The sequence below is a fragment of the Hylobates moloch genome, unplaced genomic scaffold, assembly GCF_009828535.3.
Source record: "Hylobates moloch isolate HMO894 unplaced genomic scaffold, HMol_V3 SCAFFOLD_12, whole genome shotgun sequence".
NCBI classification, from domain to species: domain Eukaryota; kingdom Metazoa; phylum Chordata; class Mammalia; order Primates; family Hylobatidae; genus Hylobates; species Hylobates moloch.
In genome coordinates, this window is record NW_026652287.1 from 1,205,046 (window position 1) to 1,223,050 (window position 18,005).

An 18,005-nucleotide genomic window follows, 5' to 3' on the forward strand; every position below is an offset into this window, starting at 1 on the left:
AGAGGGCAGATCTCTCTGTACGTCCTACTGAATTTTCCTACAGATATAAAACTGCTCTAAAAAATGGTATTAACACCAACAAAATTCCATGTTTGTAGTGACCATCTGGGCATTTCTTTTTTTTTTTTTTTTGAGACGGAGTGTCGCTGTGTCGCCCAGGCTGGAGTGCAGTGGCGCAATCTCGGCTCACTGCAAGCTCCGCCTCCCGGGTTCACACCATTCTGCCTCAGCCTCTCCGAGTAGCTGGGACTACAGGCGCCCGCCACCACGCCCAGCTAATTTTTTTGTATTTTTAGTAGAGACGGGGTTTCACCATGGTCTCGATCTCCTGATCTTGTGATTTGCCCGCCTCGGCCTCCCAAAGTGCTGGGATTACAAGCGTGAGCCACCGTGCCCGGCCCTGGGCATTTCTTTACGTTTCAGACGTACCAGGAGGATCACGGCGCCCACAACCTGGCAGCTGCTCCACCTTCTCACCCCGCGCCGAGTGCAGCTGTTCTGTTTGAGGAGGCTCAGTTTGGAAGCAGCCCCTCTTGGGACTCAGAAATCAAGGTCTTCACCTTCCCCTTCCTAGAGAACACCAACCTCTCAATGAACTTTCACTTCTTATTGTGGTTAGCAGTTTTTAGCAAGTTATTTTTATCTAATAAAAACAATATGTAGTTTTAAAAACGCGAACCCTACAGGAGTTCGAGACCAGCCTGGCCAACATGTGAAACTCCGTCTCTACTAAAAATACAAAAAATTAGCTGGGCGCATGCCTGTAGTCCCAGCTATTCGAGAGGCTGAGGCAGGAGAATTGTTTGAACCCAGGAGGTGGACATTGCGGTGAGCCCAGATTGCACCACTGCACTCCAGTCTGGGCTACAGAGCAAGACTTCAACTAAAAAAAAAAGTCAGGGTGTGGTGGCTCACGCCTGTAATCCCAGGACTTTGGGAGGATGAGGCAGGCAAGTGGATCACGGGGTCAGATTGAGACCATCCTGGACAACATGGTGAAACTCCGTCTCTACTAAAAATACAAAAACTAGTTGGGCGTGGTGGCACAGGCCTATAATCCCAGCTACTCGGGAGCCTGAGGCTGGAGAATCGCTTGAACCCGGGAGGCAGAGATTGCAGTGAGCCAAGATTGCACCACTGCACTCCAGCCTGGGCAACAGAGGGAGACTGTCTCAAAAACAAAAAACAAAAAACTGGGTGCGCTGGTTCACACCCTGTAATCCCAGCACTTTGTTAGGCCAAGGTAGGCAGACCACAACATCAGATTGAAACTATCCTGGCTAATAAGGTAAAACCCCATCTCTACTAAAAACAAAACAAAACAAGAATTAGCCGGGCTTGGTAGCTGTAGTCCCAGCTACTTGGGAGGCTGAGGCAGAAGAATCTCTTGAACCTAGGAGGCAGAGGTTGCAGTGAGCCGAGATCGCGCCACTGCACTCCAGCCTGAGCAAGGTACTCGTCTCAAATTAAAATAATTTTTTAAAAGGGGCAAAGGATTTAGATGTTCCTCCAAAGACACACAAATGGCCGCCAAGTACCTGTGATGCTCAATGTCATGACCCCTTGGGGAAATGCAAATCAAAACCACATGGCAAGGCCTTGGAGGCCCAGCTGCTCAGAGGCTGCAGTGAACGAACTGTGAGGCTTCTTGGAAGTTAACAGAGCTCCACGTGGCCCCGAAAACCCCTCCTAGGTGTATCCCCCAGAGGAGTCAAAGCAGATGCCCAAAGCTATCCCAAGGCGGGTGCCCTGCCCTCTGGAGTCTCTTCACCCTGTGCAAGACCCCCAGCCTGGCGGGAGAGGCTTCCTGCGGCGCAGGGGTCTGCATTGTCCCTCAACACATCCAGCTTCTGCCCTGGGGCTCTGCTCCCAGGGCTGTGTCGACCATTGTGGGCACCCATGGAGGGGACCCTGGGGCTCCTGCGCCTCGGCTAAGAAAATGACAGAACCCTGAAAACAGTGACAAGCCAACAAAGACAAGTGGTGACACCAGCCCAACAATTCCAAAGGTTTATTTCCTTAAATTGATATTACACAATATAACGCAAAGGGCAGGAAATCACACAAAATTTGCTTTAAAATAGACAAAGGGTCCAGCACTATCAAGAGAACATTCAACCAGGGGCAGCAGTTGAGGCGCCCAGGACCTGCTTGGACACACGCACACGCGGCCGCGATGGAAGCAAGAGGACCAGGACGCCGGGCAAGATCCCCGCAATGCCAGCTTCCCAGGACTCAGGATTCCAGTCGGCCATGAAGCAATAAATACTAACATGCCCCACAAGGTGAGAATAAAGCCATCAAGGTGATGAGGAAGAAGTCACGGGGATTTTCTTCTTCTAAGTCCAAGCACAGTGGCAATATTTCAAGTATTGCAAATAAAAACACACGTGTGTGTATTTTTGTCTGTTATGTGGCGTGTGACCCTGGAACCCCCCACATGGGTCCATGGCCCCACTGCTGCCTCCCGCAGACTGGGGACTCGTTCAAGTATCTACTGATTCAGGCAGGGCTGACCGAGGGCTGGGCAGACCAAGGGAGGCCCAGGCGGGGTTTGCAGCGCATGCCCGCCTGGAATCCGGAAGGCAGGCCCCTCTGTGGACACCCTCAGTAGCCCTGGGCAAGGCAGAGGCAGGGAGGGACAGGGCTGTCATCAGGCCTGCCCTGCCGAGGAGCTGACTTCAAAACTGACTGTCAAAGCTGGACGGGGAGCTTTTGCACGTTACTTTTTTCTTTGCATGAAGTATTCCCCTCATCTGCCCCCAGGCCCAGGTGGAGAGGGTGCTGGGCACACACCTGTCCTGCTGCTGCCACAGGGAGGGGCGGCAGGGGACAGCCACTGACACAGGTGTGCAAAGCAGCCTCACCCTCCTGCCACACACCCCTGCGCCATCTGCCTCTAACCCGGCCCAGTCCTCGTCCTCCCAAAACCAATTCTTAAACACCTGTAAGTTTTCTTCTTTCAAGAAAAAATGAGCTGCATAAAAATAAGACACATTTTAGGAATAAAGTGTGAAAGATTACAAGACGTATCCAGGGCTGAGAGAACACGGTGCCTCTGCTGCCGGTCCCTAGAGGAACGCTTGAACAAAGAACTGCCTCTGCCTCTAGCGCAGGGCCCCACTCCTGCCGGAGCCAGTTCTCCCCTTGAGGTCCAGACCTGGGCAGCAACGTGGTCCGGTGCTCAGGCTTGGGGGCCCTTGCATGTGTCCGCATATGTGTATGTACAAACACCAGGCCACTGCCAGGAATCGCTGCCCAGCAGTCCCTGGTGAGGTCCAGGTTCTGTCTCTATCTGCATAAAGTGCTTGGGTGATTGACAAAGCTGGGTGGGTATCTCGGAGGGAGAGGCTCCTGGAGACTGGGGGACGCCGAGGCCGCAGGCTCGTCCTGGGCACAGTGCCTACTGACCCGCCCTAAGCAGGAGCTCGCTTTGGCTTTGAGTCGGCAGCGGTCTCAGGCCCCTGCCTGTCCTCCGGGGCTGCCCTGGGGCTAGAGGGTGGTGGCACCCACGCCTGCTGTGCCAGGCAGCAGGAGGGGCAGAAATTCTGTGATCCCCACCTGTAAAAGATGGGAGACACCCCCAAGCTGTGTGGCTCCAGATGTGCTGGTTCTGCCCCGTGAGCTGCAGGGAGGCCGGCAGGCTGACTGTCCGTGGGGCCCGGGGCAGGGCTCAGCACCAGCGATCAGCGCCATGGGCTTGTCCCGAGGAGTCCAGCCAGCACACAGAGCCCACCCCGCAGGGCTCGGCAGGACCGGGGGCCCAGCCAGGCCAGAAAGGTCAGGCACAGATGCCAGTCAGCAGCGCCGAGAGTCTCCGCTCAATGCATAGTTTGCCTGTGGAGGGAGAGGGGAGCATGAGGGAGACGCCCAGAGCCCCCAGCCCCCAGCCCCCAGCCCAGCCTCGCACACTCACACTTGGCGACGTTCTCGATGTCAGCCTGGTCCGAGAGCATGTGCTGCAGCCCCTCCAGGAGCAGCAGGGCCTTGTGGTAGCGCGGGACGCAGCCCTCACGGTGCTGGAACATCTCATCCAGGGCAGCCGACTGCACCTGGGGGCGAGGACAGAGGCTGGACAGGGCCAGCTCACCCCCCTCCCTCCCAGCAAGGGCTGCCCTGCACCCACGGCAGTGGCCCAGGGGTGGCAGACAGGCGCTCAGGGCAGTGACGTGGGGACATAAGTGCTGGTGCAGCCTGCTGTGCAGAGGGGATGGTCACAGGGCCAAGGGGAGACGCTGCCTGGAACCAGAGGACCCTGGCCAGTGCTGTCAGCCCAGCCCCAGGACAGCAGAGTGCCCGCTGCTCAGTCAGTGTCATTACTGCTGCTGCCTGGCCTGCCTGGGGAGGAAGCGGGGGCAGGAGGGAGGCTGACTTTTCCCCTGTTTGTTCAGACTGGATTTTTACTACATGCATAAATTTTCTTTCTTTTTTTTTTTCTGAGACGGAGTCTTGCTCTGTCACCCAGGCTGGAGTGCAGTGGCACAATCTCGGCTCACTGCAAGCTCCGCCTCCCGGGTTCACACCATTCTCCTGCCTCAGCCTCCCGAGTAGCTCGGACTACAGGCGCCCGCCACCACGCCCGGCTAATTTTTTGTATTTTTGGTAGAGACGGGGTTTCACCGTGGTCTCGATCTCCTGACCTCGTGATCCGCCCGCCTCGGCCTCCCAAAGTGCTGGGATTACAAGCGTGAGCCACCGCACCCGGCCATAAATTTTCTTAAAAAAGGAGACTCAGGCACTCATGAGTTTTTGCCTGTAATACCCAGCGTCTTGGGAAGCTGAGGCAAGAGGATCGCTTGAGCCCAGGAGTTAGCGGCTGCACTACACTTCAGCCTGGGCAACAGTGCAAGACCCTCTCTTAAAAAAATAAAAAATAAAAAAAATTAAAAAGGGGCCCCACCTCAGAGGCAGAGGGAGCTCTTCAGAACCCAAGCAGGGAGTTCGTGCCCGCGGTACCACCTGAGTGCACCACACTTCCAGGCAGGTTGTCCGGGACCAGGTGCTTCTTCTGGAGGCTGACACCTGACTACGAGGCCTGAAGACCAAGTCTCTCATTTTACAACTGGGGAAACTGAGTCGGGGCGAGGCATGGCAGGACGCACATGGGCCACGGCACCCGTACAATCAAGGATGCACCAGCCGAGCTGTGGGCGCCTGCAGGAGGCTGGGGGGGCATAATGCTGTCATTTCAAGACCTCTAGAAGTGACACCCCCTAAAGTCTCACCAAGCTGTGGGCATCAAGATCCCCTCCCAGTGGAGACCGCCGGCCTGGAAGTTCCTGGCCCCTGCCCCACTGGCATCTGTCTGTCCCGTACCATCTGCACAGCATGGCTGAAGATGAGCCTCTCGGCAGTGATGCTGTGGATGCGGTCCAGGAGCCGCTGCTTGTCCAGGAAGAAGCGCTGCAGCCGCAGGCTCAGGCCCTGGCAGGACACCACGCTGGCCTTGTACAGCTCATTCAGCCTGCGCACCACTGCAAACGACGACGGTGGTCAGCTCAGGGTGCAGCAGACACGGGGCAGGGCTGGAGTGGCCATGATCTGCCCTGTGCACTGAGCGAGCACGTCCCTTCCCTCCCTGCCACAGCCCTGGCTCCCCGTGGCCTTCAGTGTGTGGCCAGGCTCTGCACCTTGTCCTGGGTGCCATCCGACCCCACGGCCTCTGTGCTCTGCACACTGGGTCAGGCCCCAAGGCCTTTGCACCTTTGCACAAGGGCCTACTCAAGCAGCCTCCCTGTCATTCTGTCACCCGGACAGTTGCAAGGTGGGCTTCCTCCCCAACCCAGCATGTGGGCTGAGCAGTCGCAGCACTCACCCTGCTTCACGGTGGACGACAGGCAGAGCTTGCCAGCCCGGATCTGGTCGATGGCAGTCTGAAGGCCGGAGGACAGTAGCTCGGCCACCTTCAGGTACAGCACCAGCTGTTCCGCGAAGCTGGGGGCGGCAGGCAGATCAGAGGAGGCAGGTTGGTCCTGGGCCCCAGGCCACCACCCGCCCCACCCCACCCCAGCCCTGGCGGCACCCACCCCCATTCTCGGCTCAGCAGGCTGATCTGATCGGCCACCACGCTCTCCTGCAGCTGGTACTCAGGGCCCCCGGCCGCCTCGCTGGCGCTGCCCTTCAGGGCTGCAATCTCCAAGACGTGCTGCACGAACAGCAGCGTGAAGCGCAGACCACGCAGGATCTCGGTGTGCTCTTGCTGCAGAAAGTGGCCGTCAGGGTGGCACATGCTGCCCGGGCTTGGAAGGGGCTTGTCTCCCTTGAGACTCACTGATGACGCCTTGGGGAGGCAGGGCAGGGTCCCCTCCCCTGCTGCAGCCCGGGCAGCTGGGATGTGCCACACCCGACACCCCACACACCCTACACCCCACACACCCTACACCCCACACACCCTACACCCCACACACCCTACACCCCACACACCCTACACCCCACACACCCTCCAGCCAGAATGGGAACCTTTGCTCACTCCAGCCCTCACCTCCATGAGGGTCTCCTCAGGGAGGTCGGGGGCCTCGAAGGTCACAGCACCCTCCAGGTTCGCAGCAATGGGGTCGGCAAAGCTGCAGCCGTGTCCTAGAGCAGGGAGCTCAGGGGCTGGGGCCTCGCTGCAGGCCCCAGGCACCAGGTGGCGGGCAGAAGAGCCAGCAGAGCCAGTGGAGCCCACTGCAGGGAGAGGGCGGTGAGGGGCACACCAGGACCAGCAGACAGCGTGGCCCCCATCCCCCACAGACTCCCACACCTCCAGGGCCCAATGTGCCTCTGCCTCGGTTTACACCCTGTTACATCCCAATGCTCTAACAGGAGAAGCACAGCAGGCCCCTAGAGCCCCTCCTCAACCTCTTGCCACTCACCACAACCCCCAGGTCCCCAGGTCCCCAGCTCCCCACCTCAGGCCAAGGGCTGCGGTGCCCATCAAGGGACCCTCTGGGTATCCCAACCCCCAGCCCAGATCTGCCTGGGAGGAGGGCAGCTGCCACTGTCTGGAATGGGGTAGGTGGGTGGCCTGGTGTGCTACTGTGCCCCACAGGTGGGCCCGAGGGCCAAAAGGACCTCAGAGGCAAGGCAGTCCCCCACCCTCGCTTATGGGGCTGGCAGGTGACCTCAGCGATGGCAGCCGCTGGCCAGAACCAGACGCCCACAAGCCCGCCCCTCCCCAGGCAGAACCCACAGTGGGGACCCAGCCAGGCCCCAGGCCCAGAGCATCCCCACGCGCCACTGGCTGGGGAACTGAGGGGCACGCCTGTCTGCACGGCCTGTGCTCATCAGGGCGACTCCTGACCAACATGGCACAGCCGACGGCAGCTGGGCAAGGAGGCCACGATCCAGACGCCGTCCCTGCTCAGCTCGTGTTTTGGGGATAAATGGGAATGAGCACCTATCACTCACAGGTCGAATGGCAGGGGTGCCCTGAGGGGCGGGTACCAGAACCACGTCCATTTTGCAGATGGGGAGACAGAGCATGGGTTTCTCAGGGGCCTGAGCTGCTTCCTCAGGCACCCCTGGGCTCTGGGGGGCCGTAGACCAGTGACCCGAGTTAAAGGATGCCCCCCTCCTCTAGGGTGCTGCCACCACCCCAAAAGGGACAGGGCCTCAGCCTAGCCAGCCCTCACCTGAGAACATCCTGGTGCGGGGGCCCTGGGGCGGCGTGCTCCCGCTCGGGGGAGAGCCCACGGTGAAGACTACGGGGGAGGGGCTGCTGGCACCCCCAGCACGGGCTCCTGGGTGCAGGCTCCCTCCAAAGCCAGCTGAGGGTGCTGGGAGAGCAAGGAAGGGCTCAGGAGCATCCCGGCTGCCCCCCGACCCCCACCCACAGCCTCCGAACCCCACTCGACCCTCCTCCCACGGCCTCCGAGCCCCACCCGACCCCCATCCCACAGCCTCTGAGCCCCACCCACAGCCTCCAAGCTGCACCCGACCCCCCCCCCACAGCCCCCGAGCCCCCCCCCACCCCCCCCCCCACAGCCTCCGGGCCCCACCCAGAGCCTCCGAGCCCCACCCAACCCCCATCCCACAGCCTCCGAGCCCCACCCACCCACACACCGATCTCCATGGGCTTCTCCTGCAGGCTCTCTGTGCTGCCCGGGTCCGGGGCTTGTGTCCCAAACGCCGCCTTAAGGAGCAGGTCAGTGAGGCGGCTGGTGCTGAAAGACCTACGGGAGGGTGCAGGGCTGTGCTAGGTGCCTGGCCCACCCCACCCTAACTGGACCTCAAGAGGTCCCTCTGCAGGCCAGACACACATGATGCACGGTCCCCTGGCCCACCTCGAGAGGCAGGCGCTCCTGTCACCCCAGCTTACAGGCGGGCATGACGAGGCCCAGAATGGGGACCTGCCGGGGGTCTAGGGCCAGCCATAGGTGGGCCAGGCTCTCTGGCACCCAGCCACACTGGGCACCCACATAAGGGCAAGGCTGGCCTTTTCCTGTTCTACCCCCAAGAAGTACACAGCAGAACAATGCAGGGGAAAGGGGCAGCCCCTCAGAAGCCCATCCAAGGCCTGTCCCCTCAACTCACCGGCCAAAGGGACCCTTGGGGTCCTCGCCTGGCCGCAGGCCAGGGCCCAGCGGCTGACCGTGGAAGGGTCCCACCTCAGAGAGGTCGGGCAGCGTCCGGTTTCGAGGGGGCGTCATCACCACGCCCTGCCGGGCTAGGAGGGCCAGCAGGTTCTGGGAGCTGGGGGTCTTTGGGAAGTCGAAGGAGGGCACAGCCTAGGAGGACAGAGATGGGGTGAAGTCTGCCCCGCAGGTCTGCAGGAACCGGCAAGGCATGTGGGAGTGGCCTGAGCACGAGCCCAGGCGGGGGTCAAAAGCTACAGAGCTGCCTTCCTCCGTCTTTGTTCAGGACTGGCCGCTCCCACCCATCTTCCCCAGGGCTCTGTGCCCCTGCACACATGGCAGTGCCCATTACCTTGGTAGGGGAGCCCAGGATGGGGGGCAGGGGGTTTCGCTGCAGGAAGTCGGGCAGCTTGGGTGAGCCCCGCAGGTTCCGGCAGGACTGCAGCCCGTGGGACGGCTGGGGAGGGCTGGCCTGTGGTGGGCTGAACACGGCTCCCAGGGGGTCCGTGGGAGGTTTGGGCAGCTTGGGGCGGACGACGTGCAAGTCAGACAGGTTGGGGGCGCTGTGCAGGCGGCAGCCCAGCCCAGGAGTGCGGGTAGAGTGCTCGGGTGCAGAGGAGCCTAGAGAGAGAGACACGCCTCGTCACGACCTTCCGGTCCAGCGGCCCAGCCCTAGGCCCCACTGCTGCCACGCGGAGGCCCCTTGGGGTAGACGCACTCTAAGGCCCCACTCTTTTTTTTTTTTTTTTTTTTTTTTTGAGACGAAGTCTCGCCCTGTCGTTCAGGCTGGAGTACAGTGGTGTGATCTTGGCTCACTGCAACCTCTGCCTCCCAGGTTCAAGCGATTCTCCTGCCTCAGCCTCCCGAGTAGCTGAGGTGCCACTCTTAAACCTGACCCCCAGCCAGCACAGAAGACTGGCACAGAGGGGATAAGAAACCTGCCCCAGCTCACACAGCCAGGAGCTGGAGAGGCAGTTGGCTTCTGTTCCACGAGTTTCCTTCCCACTCCTTTTCACTTGGAAAAAAGCAAGGGCTTTAGACCAGGATGACAACGTGAGCAAAGGAGGTCAGCCTAGCACCCCTCCCCACTCCGGACTGCACCCACCTGGACGAGGGGACCTGCCACCCCGCATCTCAGCTCCCTGTAGGGAGGGCGTCCCACTCCAGCCTGGCCGCTCAGGGATGGTTCCAACTTGGGGAAAACAGAGATCTGTCAGGGTCCAGCTGGGACAGAGACAGCCTCCTCGCCCACCGCCTACAGACGCCCCTTCCCAGGCCCCAGCCTGCAGGCGCACCTTGAGGGGATGGCGTGTAGGGCCGGCCTCCACCCGGAGACATCTTCCTGGCCAGGATGCCTCCATGCTCAGCGTGGGCAGGGGGTGAGGGGCTGGCCCTTGCAAAGCCCAGGGGGCTGGTGCTGCCTGACCTGCGGACGGCAGAGGACCTGGGAACAAGGCAGGTATTAGGAGGGGAGGCCCCAGCAGCCCAGGACCCCACGCCACGCCAAGTGGCTACAGTGCTGACAGATGGCTCATCCTCTGCTGCATTCTGTCCAGGTAACCGGCCACACAGTGGGTGTGTGGGAGGAGTTGGCCCCTTAGCATTCCTGCCCACGGCGCCAACCCAAGGCACCCTCACCCTAAAGTCTCCATCCCCTGCCAGACACCCACTGGCCCACACAGCCTTCTGTGAGTTCAAAGAAAGGTACCCTTTCCTCCCACCATTTACTTCTGTTTGTTAAAACTGGCCAAAGTCAATATTGATTTTATAAACTAGAGAGATTTTACTGATCAGAAAACTGTCAACATAACTCTAGAAACCCGAGACATCAACAAAGTAAATGGTGGTGCTGAGTTATGCAGTGCACAGCCTGCACAACTGCACATGGATGACGACCCTGTCCCTCTATGGGAGCCGTGGAAGGGCTCCTGCCACACAAGGCCCCAGCCACGCCTGGCTACCTGGGGGCTCCACACTCACCGAGGTGTTTGGAACTGGGTGGGTGACTGCAGGTTTCGCTCAATGCGCTGGTAGTTCTGCACCTGCGTGGGGACTGGAATGGGGACAGAGGCGCCGCACCTGCTGCTGGAGAACGGGCCAGCCCGGCTGTGGTGGAGAGAGGTCAGGATCATGACAGACACTGGGGTCACAAGAAGCTGAGGTCACGGAGCTGGGGCACCAGAAGAAAGTCTAGGCCCAGACTTCCTAGCTAGGACAGAGGCCACCCTGAGCCCCATGCCAGGTCTGAAAAGAGCCGGCTTCCGTGCCTCTACACACACCAGCACTGTGGCACCTGCACCCCACCTGGACTCCCAGTCTGCACCCAACCAGTGGGAGGCCACCTTGGCCGGGGCCCTGGCCATTCCGGGCCCTACAGGCTCAGGGCTTGCGACAGGACTGTGCTGGCCCTGGCGTCCCTGGTTGGTTTCCTCATTCACCTACTCCTGTCAATGCTCCTCCCACTATAGTCCCTTCTTTAGGACGACCCAGCAGACCCCGCAGTCCTGCAAGGCCTGGGAGAAGAAGGCAGGGGCCTCTGGACACAGCAGGCTGGGGCTGGCTGCGACACACAGGAAGCCCAACCTCCAGCTGGGGGACTGTTCACAGCCCCATCCACCCAGCCTGGGGCCCTGCTTACCCTGAGGGACTGGGGGAGCTACTGCAGGGTGGGGATGGAGATGGGGTCCGGCCGTGGCTCTCCAAGCCCGCAGAGGCCACCAGTGAACTCCTGTGGAGCAGAAGGGAGGCCAAGGGCATTTTTGTTTTTTTTTTTGAGACAGTCTCACTGTTGCCCAGGCTGCAGTGCAGTGGCACGATCTCGGCTCACTGCAACTTCTGCCTCCCGGGTTCAAGCTCTTCTCCTGCCTCAGCCTCCTGAGTAGCTGGGACTACAGGCATGCACCACCACACCTGGCTAATTTTTTGCATTTTTTTTTGTTGTTGTTGTTAGTAGAGATGGGGTTTCACCATGTTGGCCAGGATGGTCTCAATCTCCTGACCTCGTGATCCACCCGCCTCGGCCTCCCAAAGTGTTGGGATTACAGGCGTGAGCCACCACGGGCCAATGGCATTTTCTTTTTTTTTTTTGAGACGGAGTCTCGCTCTGTCGCCCAGGCTGGAGTGCAGTGGTGCAATCTTGGCTCACTGCAAGCTCCGCCTCCTGGTTCACGCATTCTCCTGCCTCAGCCTCCCGAGTAGCTGGGACTACAGGCACCTGCCACCATGCCCGGCTAAGTTTTTTTGTATTTTTGGTAGAGACAGGGTTCCACCATGTTAGCCAGGGTGGTCTCGATCTCCTGACCTTGTGATCCGCCCGCCTCAGCCTCCCAAAGTGCTGGGATATAGGCGTGAGCCACCGCGCCCGGCGGCCGAGGGCATTTTCAAGCCACATGCAGCACAGAGCTCAGCCCGCCCTGTGCCCCACTAGCCCCTGCCTGCAGTGGACATGGCAGTCTCAGCCCTCCCCCAATGGCCTGATGACTCCAGGCAGGGATAACATGGGCCACTTTCAAGGCCACAGTTTCTCTCCCCTAAAATACAGAGGTAAAGGATGGGGGCTCACCCACTGCACATCAGGCTGTCCGGCGGGGGTTTGGCACTGGGCGCCTCAGCCACCAGGTCACCTGCAGGGGGAGACAAGGCTGGGCCTGGAGTCCTTGCTGCCTGCCCAGGGCCACTCCACCCCACTGAGGCTCTCTGCTGGATCCCCACACATGCTCCACCTTGCAGGGGCCTCAGCTTGTACAGCGGCCTTGCAGGGTGCAGAGCCTGGGTGGTACGGTCCAGACTGCATCCTCCCTGCCAGCCCCAGGCCAGTTCCGGGAGACCAGAGCGCTGCCTGCCCCCGCTTATCCCCACTTGGACTGTGCGCTTCCTGTCTCCTGTGTCCTCAGCCCCAGAGACCCCTGGGGCCCTGCCCCCCAGCCTTCAGCTAACTCCTGGATGGGCAGGGGAGGTCAGGCATCTACAGCCCTAAGTCTGGGCCCAACCCCCTCCAGGAATACCCAGGTTCCCGCCCCCAAGGAGGCTCTGCCCTACCCCTGGTGTCCGTCTTCCTGTTGCCCTGACAGCTGGCAAACGACCAAGGCCCTCCCCGGGTCTGTCTGGGGCTTGGCTCAGGCCTCACCACCCCCGCAGGAGCCATGCTGATGGGAGATGCGGAGGGCTCTGCATGAGTCATTGTGTCCCTGGCAGACACGGGGACCAGTGCCAACCCAGACCTCCAGAAGCTTTGGGACAGCCAGGGACAGAGTGCAGGGCCTTCGGAGGAGCCACAGACCCCAGGCCTGCTCCAAAAGTTTAGGCACCTTTATTCAACAAACACGTGGGCAGCCCCTGGCCATTATGGAGGGGGGGTTCCCCAAAAGCCAAGGAATAAACCCACCTGCGGGGTGTGGAGGCAACAAGAGCTACTGAGAAACAAGGTTGGGGTACATGGCAGGGGAGGGGCATGAGGTGAGCGGCCCCCACCCATCCGAAGAGCAGCACTGTCTGAGGAGACCAGGCCTATGGCCTCCGACCTCCTACTGACCACTAGGAGGACCCGGCTTTGATTCCAGGAGTGCTTTTAACAGACGCGGCCTCCCCAACCAAGCTGAGCTGATGCTGGTGGCTCCCAGGGGCCCATCCTAACTGCCCATAAGTGGAGACGGGCTACACACGGTGCATCCAACACATGCAATGCACTGCCCCCGCCGCACCTGAGGCGTCACCTCCAAGCCCAGCATGCCCCCTGACCTGGAAACTGCGCAGGGACCATGACGAAGTCGTCTGTGTCACAGGAGGAGTCCTTGCTGCCACCAGAGTCCCGGGAGCTGTGCAGGAAGCCAGCGGTGTCAGCCGGGGAGGTCAGTGTCTTCTGCAGCTGCTGCATCTCACCCAGGGACTGAGAGTCAACGGAGGGGCTGGTGAGCAGGTCTGAGGGACCTAGACACTCAGGAGAGCAAATTCCCCCTCCTCTGGGATGGCCCAGAGCCCCAGTAAAGATCGGGGGGCTGGGGCTGAGAAGGGCTGGGCACACCTTTCTTCCTGTGCTCCGCTCTCCTCTGTACTTCCAGAGGACTCCACTCAAAGGCTGGCTTTGACCTCGCAGGGACAGAACCCCCGAGGAGCCACTCCCCCCATGCAGCCTGGGTGGGTTGAAGCCCTCAGCTCCCAGAAGCTCTGGGAGGCCCTGTTTTGGGGAGTTGTCCACCACCTGCCCTCTGCACCTCACTTTTCCATCGGCATAGCCAAGAGAACGAGGTACCATGGAAGGCGTGTCCAGTGGAGAGGCTGCCACTCCGGTGGGCCCTGCTCTGAGGCCAGCACCATGCTAAGGCCCAGCGCACACCATCCGTGCGGTGGTGGCTAAAGCCCCAAGTGCCCCAGGGGAGCTCTGCGGATGCCACAGCTCCCTACAGCACGGCGCTGCCATGCTCCCCTCACCACGTCTGAGCTTCCGGCCATGATACAGGCAGACAACCAAGGTCAGAGGAACGCTCCCTGGTCACAGAGCAGGGGGCCAGACCAGGAGAGCCCAGACATGAACTCATCACCACCAGCCACAACACCAGGCCCGAGAGCCAGGCTCCAGGTCAGGTGGATGGAGGGACGGGGGTTCATGGCCAACTCAGGTGCTCTGCAGACCCCTCCCATGTCACACAAGGAGTGCCACCATCATGTGGGGCCATCACCCTACAACCCTACTCAGGCTGTGAGTCCAGTGGAAGACACGAGGGAGGCCAGGGGTACAGGTGTCAGTGGGCCAAGGCCACACGCTGCTTCTGTGTGCGTCAGCACAAAACCAAAGACAGGACCACACCAAACAGCCGCCCTGTCGGCCTCTGGGACCTGAGGGCTGTGGGTGTTGGGAGGGGCCGTCGCCGGTTTGTGGGGCTTCAACATCTGACAGAACGAACTCATCCATGTCTTTTGTGACTCACACAGACAACAGAAGTCACAGCACGTCCCCGCGGGGGCCCAGGGCTGGAGCCCCTGACTGCTGAGTGGAGGGAGAAGCTGTCAGGCCCCTGGGGCGGCAACTCACCGGCGGGGAGGCCAGGTGGGAGGTGGAGCTGCTGCTGGAGCTACTGCCGGACCCCGAGCTTGGGTACGAGGGCACAGGCACAGGTGGGGCTGAGATAAACATGCATAGGTCAGTCTGGGCCATCCTCCTGTCTCCTCCTCATCCTCGAGCCAACCCACGGACTGGACAAGCTCAACCATATCCCCTCCACTTCCCGCTACACCCCGACCAGCAGGAAGGAGGGAGGCTCCCTCCTGGGCCACCCTATGACTGTCACAGGGCAACAGCAGCCCCTCCAACACCCCATCCCCATCCCAAGCCTGCTGCACCACGCGAACCTCTGGCCTTGGGGTCCCCGCTGCAGCAGAGCAAGGAGCCGGGTGTCCTGCCCTCCCTGGGAGCTGGCCGCAGCTCAAGACCTGCTCTCTCTGCCCCACACTCAGTGCCTAACCAGACCCAGGGAGGAAGGGGTGCAGGGCCCATCCGGAGCCCCAGGACCCACAGAAACTCACATTTCCTGACCGAGGGGCTGGCGTCCAGGAAAGGGTGATGGAAAAACTCATCTGCAGGAGGAAGGAGGCCTCAGGAGGACCCCAGCTCTGACCCCGGGCCCCCGCCTCCCCATGGCCTGAGCTCCAGCCGCGCACTGGGCACCTGCCGGGGTGGAGGTGGAGCCCCTGCCTGCGCTTGGCTTGTGGAAAGGGCAGTGTGCACATGGGGCTGGGTGTGAAGCGGGTGGGCCCTGCTCACATCAGCAAATGCAAGGAGGGAGGGTAGGGGACTCCAGCTGCGCCCCTGGTGGGTGCTCACCGAAGTCCATGCGGTCCTTGTGGTTGCGCTGCAGCAGGGCCAGGAGCAGCTGCCGCAGTGGGGCCGAGGTCTCCCGGGGGACGCTGGAGCAAGAGGAGGCTGGTGTGAGCAGGGCCTGCGGGGCCGGAGCCCGCGGGGGAAGGGAAGGGAAGGCGGGAGGGTGCTTACGTGGGGACCAACGTCTTGTTCTTCTCGTAGAACAGGCGCAGGTCCTGGGGGCTGCTGGCCTGCGGGGACGGGGACAGCCTGACTGCCAGGGCTGGGGCCGAGCGGGACCAGCCCACGGGGTCTCGGTGCGTTCGTCCCCAGTCGGCCCCTGCCCCAGACGCTGCGAAGCCCGGGGGACACCGGGCGCTGGCGCCGCTGTTTGCTGCTGGAGGTGCGAGCATGGGGGCGGGGAGGGGGTGCCGACGGTCTCTCGGGGTGTCCACCCCCCAGAATGCGGCCTCCCAACCCTCACCCACTCGGCCCCGGCGCTGCCCTCACCTCTGACCAGGCAGGCAACCAGACAGGCGACCAGACAGGCGACCAGACAGGCGAGGGAGGCCTCGCCGGGGGCAGCTCCCAGTCACCGCCGGCGGCGCTGCCCTCCCTGGGGGACACCGAGGCCCCTTCCCCACTGGACCCCTGGACGCCCGCCCCGCCAGCCAGGACCCGAGGGGAGCCCGTGGGGCACCGGCAGGGCTCGCAGGGGGCATCTGACCGCAGCTGGCGGACACTTGCACTGACGGTGCGGCGTGGGGAGCAGGGCCAAGCCCAGTTACCTGGAAGGGCGCCTTCCCCGTCAGGCACTGGTAGACGATGGTGCCGATGCTCCACAGGTCCGCCTTCCCGTCGTAGTGCTGGGACATGATGACCTCGGGGGCCTGCAGGACCAGAAGTTGGGTCAGTGTGAGGCCCCCGCACGCCAACCACAGAAGGTGCCCGCCAGGCCAGAGCAGAGCCCACCACACCCCAGCCAACCAGCAAGCACAGCGAGGCGCCCACCCGGCACAGCCCGGCCAAGGTGAACACACCATGTACATGGGGGAGCCGCAGAGTGTGGCCGCCATCATGTTGCTCTGGAGGTACCGCGCGAAGCCAAAGTCAGCTGCGGGAAGAGACGCATCAGGACGGGCGCCGGCCCCGGAGCCCCTCCCCGCCGGGCCCGCCTGCCTGCCCGCGGGCTGACCGATCTTGACGCGGATGCTGTTGGGGTTGGCGCGGCGGCCGGCGGGGTTGGACAGCAGGATGTTCTGCGGCTTCAGGTCGCGGTGGATGATGCCCTTGCTGTGCAGAAGCCGCATGGCGCCCGCGATCTGCTGCAGGAAGAGCCTGATGGTGTCCTCGCTCAGCGTGCGCATGGCTGCGGGGAGAGGCGGCTCAGTGCCTGGGGGCCCTGTTTCCTCCCCCAAGGGTGAGTCCCGCGCAGCCAGGCCGGTCCCGCCACACGGATGGAGAGCGCCAGGCAGGGCCGCAGGCCGGGAGGAAACCCCGGGTCAGGAGGGGCACGAGCCACCACGGGCCGCCGAGACCAGGGCGCACCTGAAGCTCCTGCGCAGAGCCTGTTGCGCCGGCTCCACCACTCAGCCCCGGGCTGCAGCTGCTCCAGAGACGGGAGGCCGCCGCCGCCCAGCCTCAGTGCCGCCGCGGTTCCGCCCGGGTCCCGCTCCTGCCCCTCTTCCCGGCATCCAGACAGGGGCCAGCCGCGCGCAGCCCGACCCGCCCCGCAGCCCCAGTCTCCGCTATGCGCGGCCTCAGCGTGTGTCTCCCAGGCTTGGACTGTGGGGTCCTCCCCGCGTGGGGCGAGGCGAGGGGGCCAGAGGCTCCTGCCCATCTACCAGCCCCGCACTCACGCCCCAGCACTGTGAGGGCGACGCGGGGCTGAGCCGGCGTTTGCGCAGTCCTGCCGGCTCCCGGGTGCTCAGGCCCAAGTCCCCGGAACTGTCCCAGTGCCACCTCCAGACCCTCAGGACACCCCCAAGAGGCCGCCGGCGCCCCACCCACCCCCACGCCCGCCGGCACTGTGGCCCGGACCCCCACCCAGGGAGCCTGGGAACAGAAGGGCGCGGCCGCCCACCTGCTGTCCTTCCCTCTGCCCTGCCCGGCCCCATGCAGCACATCCTCCTCCCATCCGCCACAGGGCTCAACTTTGGGTGGGCCAAGAGCCGCCTTCCAGCCACACTATGAAGACAACAGCCCCCGCTCCTTGTTTGTGCGACTCCCGCGACCTCATTTGACCAGAGGCCTTGGCTATTCTGGTCACAGCTGTCTCCCCAAGCAAGGGGGAGGCAAGCAGAGGGACTGCATCCTTAACAGCCAGGAGCAGCTCAGCCCCCTGCATCCCCTCAGGAGGCCCAAGGGGACAAGAAAGAGCCAATCTCACAATCAGCCAAGGACCCACTTGAGCCAGGTTGCCTCCCAGGCTGGGCCAGGTTGGCCCTGGGTGCGGGCCCTGTGGGACCGGCTGGCAGCCCATGTGGCGCAGCTGTGCACTCACTGTGCAGGTAGTCCGCCAGGTCCCCACCGTTGCAGTACTGCAAAAGACCAGACACGCGTGAGGCTGCAGCAGGGACCAGGGCCCACCTCTCAGCCCTGCCCAGCCTCCCCATCCCTCACACTTGGACAGTACTCCCTGAGTCCTTGGGCACCTG

The 18,005-nt window shown here is 62.2% G+C and overlaps 1 protein-coding gene across 2 annotated transcripts in view; it reads right to left on the reverse strand.

Moving 5' to 3' along the window:
* Positions 1–1,996: 1,996 nt before the first annotated feature.
* ULK1 (unc-51 like autophagy activating kinase 1) overlaps positions 1,997–18,005 on the reverse strand; it is a 28,650-nt gene continuing 12,641 nt past the window's right edge. The window contains exons 5-28 of one of the 2 annotated variants that reach the window (XM_032168250.2): positions 17,852–17,888; positions 16,544–16,717; positions 16,389–16,462; positions 16,137–16,238; positions 15,541–15,599; positions 15,373–15,455; positions 15,075–15,125; positions 14,584–14,672; positions 13,293–13,440; positions 12,118–12,178; positions 11,194–11,283; positions 10,536–10,661; positions 9,851–9,999; positions 9,661–9,747; positions 8,908–9,176; positions 8,515–8,708; positions 8,044–8,153; positions 7,614–7,757; positions 6,482–6,666; positions 6,027–6,199; positions 5,816–5,934; positions 5,317–5,474; positions 3,917–4,052; positions 1,997–3,837 (exon numbers count right to left, since the gene is read on the reverse strand). In XM_032168250.2, the coding sequence (XP_032024141.1) occupies positions 3,782–3,837; positions 3,917–4,052; positions 5,317–5,474; positions 5,816–5,934; positions 6,027–6,199; positions 6,482–6,666; positions 7,614–7,757; positions 8,044–8,153; positions 8,515–8,708; positions 8,908–9,176; positions 9,661–9,747; positions 9,851–9,999; positions 10,536–10,661; positions 11,194–11,283; positions 12,118–12,178; positions 13,293–13,440; positions 14,584–14,672; positions 15,075–15,125; positions 15,373–15,455; positions 15,541–15,599; positions 16,137–16,238; positions 16,389–16,462; positions 16,544–16,717; positions 17,852–17,888 (2,874 nt within the window). In that variant the 3' untranslated portion in view covers positions 1,997–3,781. The remainder of the gene's footprint in view (positions 3,838–3,916; positions 4,053–5,316; positions 5,475–5,815; positions 5,935–6,026; positions 6,200–6,481; positions 6,667–7,613; positions 7,758–8,043; positions 8,154–8,514; positions 8,709–8,907; positions 9,177–9,660; positions 9,748–9,850; positions 10,000–10,535; positions 10,662–11,193; positions 11,284–12,117; positions 12,179–13,292; positions 13,441–14,583; positions 14,673–15,074; positions 15,126–15,372; positions 15,456–15,540; positions 15,600–16,136; positions 16,239–16,388; positions 16,463–16,543; positions 16,718–17,851; positions 17,889–18,005) is intronic. The other variant, XM_032168251.2, reaches the window with a different exon arrangement.